The 10,884-nt window shown below is 41.7% G+C and overlaps 1 protein-coding gene across 4 annotated transcripts; it reads right to left on the bottom strand.

The window, feature by feature from the left end:
• Positions 1–273: 273 nt before the first annotated feature.
• On the bottom strand, positions 274–10,576 carry ddb2 (damage specific DNA binding protein 2). Of its 4 annotated transcripts, none has more exons than XM_088934790.1 (11): positions 10,468–10,576; positions 9,779–9,950; positions 9,005–9,132; positions 8,470–8,661; positions 8,185–8,330; positions 5,113–5,212; positions 4,338–4,515; positions 3,789–3,934; positions 2,347–2,502; positions 1,905–1,950; positions 274–1,654 (listed from the first exon to the last, which is right to left on the bottom strand). In XM_088934790.1, the coding sequence occupies exons 2-11, from the start codon at positions 9,927–9,929 to the stop codon at positions 1,377–1,379; spliced, it is 1,521 nt and encodes a 506-aa protein (XP_088790916.1). In that variant the 5' UTR covers positions 9,930–9,950; positions 10,468–10,576; the 3' UTR covers positions 274–1,376. The 4 variants fall into 4 exon arrangements, with proteins under 4 accessions (XP_088790916.1, XP_088790915.1, XP_088790914.1 ...); XM_088934789.1 differs by lacking the exon at positions 8,185–8,330 and adding an exon at positions 5,961–6,127; XM_088934788.1 differs by having other exon boundaries at positions 10,455–10,568.
• Positions 10,577–10,884: the final 308 nt, after the last annotated feature.

Below are 10,884 nucleotides of genomic sequence, written 5' to 3'. Positions count from 1 at the left end.
AAGGTTTGATGGGCAGGAGTGTGAGGCACACATGATGATGGAGAAAGCAGGCACATTTCTGCCTGTCAGACTCTTGGCCTGTCCTCAAAACACAATTTAATGTGTCGGTCTTCCAAATTTAGACAGCTTTGTTGATGTCTAAGCTACAACTCGTCTATTTGCCCCTACCTGGAGAAAGGCACCAGCAGAATAGTTCCACAAACATCTGATGTACAAAGAACATTGTGATCCACACAGTGATGTTACCCAGCTGCACTCCAGAAAAGACCACCATTTACATTCAAAAGCTTTATTTTACAAAAATAATTTCTTTTCAAAACCTGAATGCAACTTTAGTCCAAATTAGACGTTCCATTTATGTTTAGTATTACATTTGTCTTATAAAAGAATTGTCAACTTACTGCTTTATAAAAAAGTAAACCTATCACAAATCTTATTTATGAAATACACAAAGTTTGCTTCCACAAAAATAAGCAAAAACAGACTCTGCCTGTGAGGAGAATGCCTTTTTTGTGAAGAAAGGTTTTTAGACAAGTTTAAATGCTTCCTTAAGACAAAGTACGAACAAAAACGAAGAGGCACGAAGTGGCATCTGACAAAATGAGAGAAGTTAATTACATGTCATTTGCAGTGTTTTTGTTCCACCTAATCCAGTAAAACTGTGGTACAGTAATGTATGGAATCCATTAGTGAACATCATTAACACTTTAAAGACACCTAGAAACTGTTTGAGGAAAAGTATTCTTGGCAAGCACAAGTACAATAAAATTGGTCCCAAGACATTCAGCCATATGTAATAAGTTCACACAGAAAACAGACCTAAAAAAAATATTCATCACATGCTTGGATATGCAAAATACAAAGCTAGACCTGCTAGAGAAATGCTGCATCTGTTCATCTGAAAACAGAATTGGGAGACAACAGGGGTAGTCCAGAACTGCCATTTATGACATGTATGAACACAGAAAAAAACAGGAGGAGAAATTGACTAAACTAGAAAAGCCCACTGAACTATAGGCTCCTTCTGGCAGACAGGCTGTTCAGCTCAATCTGCTCCTCTTTGGCTGTGGTTTGCATTTACACTGTGGACCACAACATTCTGTGTAGCAGGATGCATTTCCCAATGTATTTGTATCTGCTGCTCACCTGATGCAGCTTCAGTTTCAACTACACTAACACTACTGTATGTTTTAATTTCAAATAGCTGTGTGAACCATTCCAATCAGTGAGCTTAAACCCGCCCTACTTTCTACTGAAATGTCCTTTTCAGGACCTGAGAAGACGTTTAAATGAGCTTTAGTATGACTTAAAGCGCATGAGCAGGGATACTTGAAATAAGGCATTATATCAAGATCCCTAGTCTAATACAATACAATTTAATCATTTTTCTTCGTCCGGTCTCTCTGTGGTTTGGTGTTTTTTTCTTTGGTCTTGGGCTGTGTCTTTCCCGACTCTGAGCTGGCCAGTTTCTTTTTCCGCTTAGTCCGCTCTGTGCTTTCCGTGCTCTCCCTGCCCGCGCGCCGCCGAGCCCCACGCAGTCCCAGAGAGGTGCTAGCAGTGGACCCCATGCCGAGATCATCCCCCCTGGCTCTTATCAGCCTCTCCTGCCTGCTTCTCAGCATCTCCTCCCGGCTCCAGATTAGAATGTTAAAGCCTGCGCAGCAAAAGACAGAGCTGTCATGCCCATATCAGCTGTTCCCAATGCAAATTTTAAAATGCTACATGCCACTAATACAGAACAGGAAATGCATGATGCTCTTAATAGCAAATCAAGATGAGGAACAGTTACATAAGTGAACTGTCCAATATACTGCGACTACTTTTAAAAACATATCCTGCCATCAGTCTCTTACTGTGGTTCAGTATCTGCTAAATGATTACAAACCAGTCATTGATCTACGCACCCATTCCAGATCCCAGAGTGTCTCCCATCAGGTTAAACTTGTTAAGCTGGAAAATAAATAGTTTTTCAGGTTTACGGGTCACCCACAGACAGTGTAATATTCATTACGGAATAAGTTCCTCAACAAATCAAATGTATAGCTACATGCATGTCTTTTAAGCATCTTACTATTTGTGTTTAAACATCTGATTTAATTAACTCAACAAACAAAAATTCTGCATTTAAAGGCTAATTCACATTCATTAATGTCATTGAAGGAACATCAAAAATAGATTTTTTTCAATCAAAGTTCATCCTTAGCTTTTCCAACTAGCTCTTACATACTTTCCGTGACATGGAAGACCCCTGAGGCAGTTTTTGAGCGTGCTAGCTCTGCAGTAGGGCAGAACTGGCATGCCTGGTTAATCTGGTGGTCTTTAACATGGAATAAAATTAGCACTCACTGAAATAATACCAGGGGCATTGGGGTCATGCAGCTGACAGACCACTTCTCCGGTACTGGCATCAAACACATCGATGGTCCTGAGCTCGTCTGGAGAGACACGGTTATCTGGGTAGCGGCCCGCTACAACGAGGTCGTACAGAGGGTGCCAGGTCGCCTGGAATCCAGAGGACACAGCGCAAATGAAAATCGCAACAATAGCACACAGCTCACTCAGCGCCAGTTGTTTTACAACAAGGGCTCGTAATTGCATTATGGTTTGGCTTTGCATTATGTTCACACTTTGCGCTTGGTGGGGTATGAAACTCCCTCTCCCCCCCCCATGAACTAAAGCGCAAAGCGGAATGAGAAAGCTACGCTGTTGGATACATGTGAACACTGACCACACACCACAGGATGAGTCGGTAAGAGTCTCTTATGAGCCACAAACGAGAGGAGGACATTCAGCCCATCCAGCTCGTTTGGTAGCAAGTTAAGCCTTTGTCACACTACAGGACTCGACATGACTTCTAGGCGAAGAACATGTCAAACTTAACGACTGAATCTCGCTGCCTTTTCTGTCCTAGAGGGTGTCAAATTATATGACTAGGAATCGCAGGGGGTGACTAACCACACGATTCCCTCTCGACTTTTCATCACGGTTCCAAATCTCGCATTGCACCGCAAAAGTACCGCGGGGTCTCCTCCATTTGCACAGTCCAAAACATTCGCATTCCTTCTTCCCTTGCAGCCGCATTGTATGCACTGGACTTCCGGCTGCACGCTCATTGGCTGTTGACTGTCGCAGACACAGGAGCCCACCCCGACGACTTGCGACTCGCTACGAGAAAAACAATTCCGTTTGATTTTACCGTAGCGAGTCGCTGCAGAGAGCCGTAGGTTAAGCCACTCTGTTAAGAGCGCTATGGCTGAGTCGCTGGGGGTGTCGTGTAGTGTGACGCCGACTTTCAAGGATCCAGGGATCTCATCAAGCCATTACTTGAAAGAAACCAGAGTATCAGCTTCAACGACGTGGCCGGGGAGCTTGTTCCAGAGGGGGGGGACTCTCTTCCACCACCACCAGTGTGCAGCCCCACCTGGATGATGCGACGGCAGCCATAGTGCGCCTGAACGCTCCCCACACACCAGCTCTCAGTGGGGAAGAGAGCAGAGTAATGAAGCCAATTCATAGAGGGGGATTTTTAGGAGGCCATGATTGGTAAGGGCCACTGGGAAATTTGGCCAGGACGTCAGGGTTACACCCCTACTCTTTTCAAGATGCGTCTCCTGTTTTAAATGCACGTCCATGCAGACTGCACCCACGCCCTCCAGTTCATGTTTCGCTCATTTGGAAGAAATCCTCTGGGCTGAATAAGTGAGTGTCCCGCCATATCCTCACTCCCCCTTATACTCGCTGGAACTACAGTCCCTGTAGCTGTACTGCGGTGGCTTTTCACTACCAACCTTGATAGGGGTGAGGTGCTGGAACTGCCGGTGTGGGTGGATAATCACATTCTGAGGCTTGCTGAAATCCGCACAGGAGTACAGTCGGATTTCATCGTACTGGTCTGTGGTGAGCAGTTTGGACCCGTCTGTGGGGTTGAAGTAGGCTGTAGCACACAGAGCAAAGAAAAGAGGCGGGATGAGATAGCGGTGGCCAGGACTGGAACGGGAAATTCATATATTTCCTTTTTGTGAAACCGGGAATAAGACAATACCAGTCAAGATGCTACAGAAACTGAAACTACCTGTAAAGCGGGGCGTATCTGATGTAAGCCACGTGCACTGCAAAGAAATGATAAGTGCGCTTTCTGGTAACCACTAAAAAGCTATCCTGCGAAAAACGTGCTCATGTCAACTCTAGACCAAACAGAATTTTAACAAACAGAAAACTTCATAGGTAAGCGAAGGTTAACAAAAAATGAAAAATGTAATTCATTACAAATAAGAAGCATTGGAACTAAACAAGAGAAGAACGTGTAATTGAAAGACTCGCTAAGATGCGTTTCTTACCAGAGTTGACGGCCTTCTTGTGAGGCAGCTCGTGCAGAAAGCTGTTCTTGTCCCCGATGCTCCTCAGGTCCCAGATCTTCACTGTATGGTCTACAGAAGCTGTTGCCATCAGCCAGTCACAACGCTGGTTAAACTCTACATGCGTCACCTTGGCCTTGTGCAGCTTCTGATTCCAAACCTGAAAAGGGACGTTTGCCACAAAATGTAGCACATTATTTTTCACTACAAGCACTTTTCAGGATTTCCCCCCCAAAAGAAGATACACAACGATCACAACACAACACACATTGCAAAAGACTGAGAGTATTACATACTGTAAGTGTCATCTCTTGCACTACTACTACTTTTTAAATAAAACTTAATAAAATACATAAATCTGACAATGATTTCTCTTCTAAGTGTAGTACACACTCACCCTAAATTACACATTTATTACTGTAGCAAGCAGTAATAAATTAAGACAAAGGGAGCGAATACTTATTTCTACAGTTCTACAGTCACCTATAAAGTTACAGCATATAAAGTACATAATACTGTGTAATTATGCATACACTGTGTATTAAATCATTGAAATCACTAGAAAGTTTAAGCATCGCACACAATGATAAAGAGTATCTATTAACCTAGACTGTATATATTTGTCAAATCTGTAATAATTTAATAAACTATATTTATCATTCAATATGCAATTAAATAAGACAGAGAGTGCCTACTGTGTCTGTGGTAGCAGCTACATTCATCCTCCAGGCTTGCCAGGCCAGCCCCCCTCACTCACCTTTGTACCATCCATTCCTAGTAGGAGGACTCTGCCAACATTGTCTCCAGTCACCACCACCTGTCTGCTGGGCGACACATCAACACTGCAGAACCAGACACTGGGAAGAAACACAGATTGGGATCACCACCAATCAAAGACCTTCTGGACTTGCGCTCTGCTGGGTTACTGGCTATAAAAAATTCCACCTGAGCTGTCCACCCTTTGGGTATCGAGCAGATTTCCCAAAAGCCAGCAAAGCGAAGATTTTTTCTTAAGGAGAACCAGGTGTAAGTGCTTAACAAGCCTCTCTTCACTGTACAGGTGAAGCCAAGGTTAACTGCTTTCCTGGGCCACCCCCTGAATATTTACAACAATGACATCTATGCTCACTGCAAATACGGTCCACCCAGCAGTGCAGCTGTCTCAGTATAATGCCCAGAATGAGGACTTTAGATCAAGGCATGAGGCTGCGATCCAGCAAATGTACATTGTACATACTGTACATTTAACTGCCAAACTACTTCTGACAAACACAGGAAATAATATAGTGTTGTTCGCAAGGTGATTATTGTCACACGCATTATACTTTACTGCTGAGAGTCAAATTCTATTATTTTAGCCAGTAAATTATGGTCAAAAAAGGCAACACGCCAAGATGAGCTGAAAAGTCTTACTCCCATATCTAATTGACATGAAACACTGCAGCAAGTATGGTGTTCTTTTATCAGCGCTGAGATCGTTTATTTAACTTCAGTGTCCACAGTAGCACTGTTTCTAAGAACGTAACAATAATTACACAGATATAAGGACAGTAGTTGTACCCCTGCAGCCTCATTACAGAGGCGCTCACAAACACCTTTTCTCACCACACATTATGGTGATCGTGGCCACAGTCTGGAGCTCTTGACAGTATCCGAGACGGACCACCACCAAAGTCCTGCAGACTCAGTGAGCCGTCCCCTGATGCAGTGTAGATTTTGGATGGGTCAGTGGGACTGAACTTGATCTCTCCAACAAAATCCCCTGCTCCTTTCTGGAACAAACACAGGCACACGGGCTGAATGAGGCCAGATCTCCGCCATGACATCCAAAGGATTCACACCACAGCGAATCACTGAGGCAAACACTGAACAGGAACATGGAAGCTTGGCCTTCAATCCCACAGCAGCTCAAAATAAAAACACTGTAGATCTGTACAAGGACGCCTTAAGCCTCACGGCACCTAAGCGCCCTCCAGTGGTGCTTGATAATACCTGCACTGTTTGCAGGTAAGAAATGTCACCACTGAAAGTCCTCTGATTTCCTTTTGGTTCCCATTTTTAGATTTTAAATTGCAGAAATCAAAGGAGAAGGAATAAAGGTGCAAATTGTGTTTTGAAGGTGGAAGTTTTAAATAAAAAACTGTATGTAATGGAGATTTAACCAAGCAAAACAACATCATTCAAACTTCCTCCAAGCAGCCCAACAGTCCAATATAGTGCCCATACTTGGAAATTATAAAAGTAAAACTCAGTCTAGAGAGAAGACTACAACAACACCAACAAAATGTATATTTTTACAATACACTACAAAGGAAAGGTCAGTTTTCAAATCTTTAAAATCAAGGCCAGATGTCCAGATGTTAATTTTAAGCTACCAAGTATAACGCTATTCATGCAATATCCCAGTGTATATAAACATTTGTTTTTCTTCAGAATTTATACTTTTGAAATGTATGTATGTCATTAGGTTTCCATGCCACATACTGTATATCTAAAAAGGATCATTTAAAATAACTACCAATGTAATCTATGGAAATCTGTTAAATTAATTTAAATTGTTGAGTAGCAAAGGCTTACAACAACATGAGGCATTTGCATAAAGCTTGTTTCTGTAATCTACAGGGGCAGAGAGATAAAGCATGTAAAACAGTATTCTGGTAATGACATTACCTTTCCCTAAGGAACCTTATTATATTCATCCTTGAAATCAAGTTACTGGTTACTTCTGCAAGCAGTAAAGGTCTGAGACAAGAATCTGTTGTTCTTTCTTCATACTTGCATGTGATGCTAAGACACTGTATTTCAGTTAACAGCTGAGCTTGAGAATGCAAAAGATTAGATATTGCAATGTAAAGTTACAGGATTGTTAAACACACTACAATAGGATTCTCAACTATATGCTGTACAGTAGCCAAATGCCTTCATCTTGCACTGAGCAGTGAAGTAGATATTGGTTATTATTTTACAACTATAACACTAAATTCTAAACTTAAATATTTGTCCTGGAATAGTGAAGAGTAGGTCTGTAAGTATTAAAACTGATTCTCCATTTATCACATACTAGGGATACACTGATGATAAATAAACAATTTTTAAAATACATAAATTCTTAGACATGTCTTAAAAGACAATCATTCACATGGCTAGAAAGAGACTGAATTACAATTACATCACTCTAATCAAACAGAACCTTACTTTTATGCATCATTTTCTTTATTTCTGCCATTAAAAAAACATGGATTTTCAAGTTCAGTAGTGCTTCTAAAAACTGGTTCATCATGGCATTACTTAGGTTCAATGTAAATGCCACACAGGAAAATAAAAGAGTACCTCAGCTGGACTGTGTATTTCAGTTCACTGCTTTGGGAAGAATAAGGAAATTGGTCAGAAATCTGAATATAGCTAAAGATCTGCAGTTCTCACAACTGACATAAATACTAAGAATATTTCTGCTTTAACATGGCCAGACAGGACTTGCTGATGCTACAGATGGGGGATTGCAATTGATTTTTTTTTATTTAAGCCTCAGCTATGAAAAAATGACCATAGAATTCCATAAAATGGCAAAGATTTACCAAAACAGCTGGAGAAGCTGGAGTACTACGTAGCTGCTTCCCAGAGTGTTAGTGTATTTTCAGAAGCATCTACCTCCATTGAAAAACAAAATCCTACAGCAGACTTAAAGGTTCTGAGGCAATAATAAAATATACTGTAAGTCATGACACACCATTAAACTATACTAAGATTCACTGTACGAGTGTCTAGTATTGCCCTTCGGCATTTTTAAAAGTCAACAAGAAGTTAAAAAACTGCATCAAAACTTTCTTACTCCCACTGATGAGTGCTGGCAAAAACTTTAACAGTGTTGCCTGTAAAATCCTGCAGAGAGGTCGTGCCTCCGACAGACGATGTAAACAGCTGACTGGGATTGAAAGGGTTAAACTTCATGTCTGTTATGGAGCCCCCAGCTCCCATCTAAATAAATAAAAAAAAACACAAAAGGAAAATATCTCAGGACACTGAACACTGTGCTAACTACATTCTTGGAATGGAATTCACACCCAGACAAAACCACAGCATATATATCTGCCAGGCCTGAGGAGAAACCACTCACCCCTTGGATGAACCTGGTATTCTTTGACATCTCGTAGTCCAACAAAACTATGTCCCCCCCCTTGGAGCCTACTGCCAGGGTGCTGGGGCATGTTGGGTGCCACTCTAGGCACGTCACCCTGCGATCAAATGGGCTGGCTGCGTGGAAGAGACTGTAGGAGTTCAGAAAGCGCAGGAATGGCTGTTGTAGGCACTGGAGAGACAGGAGAGCCACATCGGTCTTCCAGACAAGAAAAGAGGCCAGATTTACAGAGAGATGGCACAGGCAGTGCAGTTATTTCTCACAAACACGCTTCAAATGTGTGTTCTTAAGATACAACTCCGATGTCCGGAGACAGAAACAGCACACTTTGTTTTTCTTTTTCACTCCGTATGTGACTGACTAGATGTCAAACCTTTCTGTAACAGGGAAATGGCTAAATAAAATGACTAAGAGAGTTACCATTATTCTGCTACACCTTACAAAATCATTTTATCTTTCTGACGAAAAGAAAAAAAACGTTCTTTAGACGGCAGCTCTAAAAGGGAATTCAAACCTGGCGCATCTGTGCCTGGATGTTCTGACCCAGTGAGTGCTTATACACGTAATGGACAATACTGTTCTGCCTGGCTGCCTTCTGAAACCCCACGCTCTCTCCGTTATTCTGGAGGCCAGATCTTGCTTCTGAAACAAGAACAAGAGCAGAATGATTACAAAAACCATCATTCTCGCCAAACCTACCACTAAACATAACCGTTATCGGGGTTAAACCTGAGGGAAACCTGTCTGTTTTGGAAATGTCTCACTGAAATTTAGGAGTTAGGAAAAAACAAAACAATTGAAAAGCAAAATCAAACCAATCCTCTCATACCACTACAAGTTTGAGTTATTCGAACTTTGTAAAGAATTAGCAAGGATTACTTTTTTCAATACATGACATCTAGTTAGTCGCACCAGCTGTTTATGGTATTTCTTACATTTCCAAATCCAAAGGCATTTAAAGTTTAAATAAATCGAAGAGACCGCATGTACAGGAATATCCTATGTCTAATAAAGTAAAGTAAAGTCAGAGGAAACGACCATAAGGAGCAGTGGAAAAGGTCGTTTTGTAACAACAATACACATCGTAACATTCCCTTGTCTTCTGGTACTGATTGCTTGAGCACAAGCACCAGCAGATGGAGCAGCAACTCAAGAGGGGAACCGCTGGCGCTGCAGTCTCCTTCCGCCCACTACTTGTTGGTGAGCTGGGCAGGCATGCCTTATTGCTGAACCGTCCCTGCTGGGGGAAATTCAACTTGAAACGAAGGCATGAGCTCCAGTCACACACCTGCTTTCCCCGGAACGCCTTCCTTTTTCTTCTTCAGCTTTCTTGAGAGGGGTTCTTCCGAAGGCTCTGCTCGCTTGCTCCGGGAGGTGGAGGGCCTTTCCTTCTGGCGTTTGGGAACGGCGCTGTCCAGGAGAACTTTCTTTTTGGCCATCGCTTTCCCCGTGCTGTTCACCTGGTGTATCGATAAAATGGAACACGAAAACTATTTCTGTGCATGAAGGGTTAAATAAGTTCACACTCAAGTCAGTGCTCTGTGTAATGTATTCCTGCAAAATATTACAAGACCTCGTTTAACTAAACTAACTAAACGCTTAGCATTTTCCTAGTATCTGACTGAAGAACATAATTTTGCAATAACGTGAGAATACGGGAGGTATCCAGCTTTAAGATAAGGGACTAGCTGCTCTTACAAAAAGTGCAGGAATGCAGAAGAAATTTATGCATTTAGCCTCTCAAAGCATTCACGGAAATAATGAAAAAGCTATCGTGTAGCAGCATTCTTAGACAACAATAACAATTCAAAAGCACTGCAAGGTTTTCGATGTTTATAAAAAACACATGCACTTCTATTTTCAACAAGCAATTTAGATTCTACTACCCCTCCTATAGTTTCGTAACACCATCATGAAATAAAATTACAAACAGCAAAGTTCCCATCTTAAAACAAAGCCCGTACAGTCATACGTCACCTAAATCCTTTGTAAAAGACCCTTGAAAGAGGTTCTTTCTGATTATGCTGAATTTTTAGAGGATGATCGATACTAAGCGCTCATTTGCCTAACACATGGACGAAGACAAGATGGATTTTGTTTTTGATGACGTCACGACGGGGCTGTTTTGTAACATTTTCTCTTTGTTAATCCAGCAGGTGGCAGTACTAATACATCCTCTTTTCCGTCCCCCTTTTTTCTTTCAGCGGAAAACAACTTTCCGACAATTGTCTACTAATAATTATGCACATTTTGGCCAATTTCGTAAAGGTTTTAAGACAAAGCAAGGTTCTTGTGAGTACTACGTTTAAAAATATATCCCATATCACCAGTTTTCAAGTGTGTTAGAGAAGCTCAGATTGATCGGAATTATCACGGATATTCAGGGACATTAGA

The sequence above is a fragment of the Atractosteus spatula genome, chromosome 16, assembly GCF_055471065.1.
Source record: "Atractosteus spatula isolate fAtrSpa1 chromosome 16, fAtrSpa1.hap1, whole genome shotgun sequence".
In the NCBI taxonomy this organism is placed as follows: domain Eukaryota; kingdom Metazoa; phylum Chordata; class Actinopteri; order Semionotiformes; family Lepisosteidae; genus Atractosteus; species Atractosteus spatula.
Note: the sequence above shows the minus strand (reverse complement) of the source record. Positions and strands in the feature narration are given on the sequence as shown.

What these genes read in the sequence shown, in the direction of transcription:
- ddb2 (XM_088934787.1), bottom strand. An exon ending in AGGCGTTCCGGGGAAAGCAG is followed by an intron (nt 9,133 to 9,778) that starts GTGTGTGACTGG and finishes TTCTTGTTTCAG; the next exon opens with AAGCAAGATCTGGCCTCCAG. An exon ending in TAGGAATGGATGGTACAAAG is followed by an intron (nt 4,516 to 5,112) that starts GTGAGTGAGGGG and finishes GTCCCTTTTCAG; the next exon opens with GTTTGGAATCAGAAGCTGCA.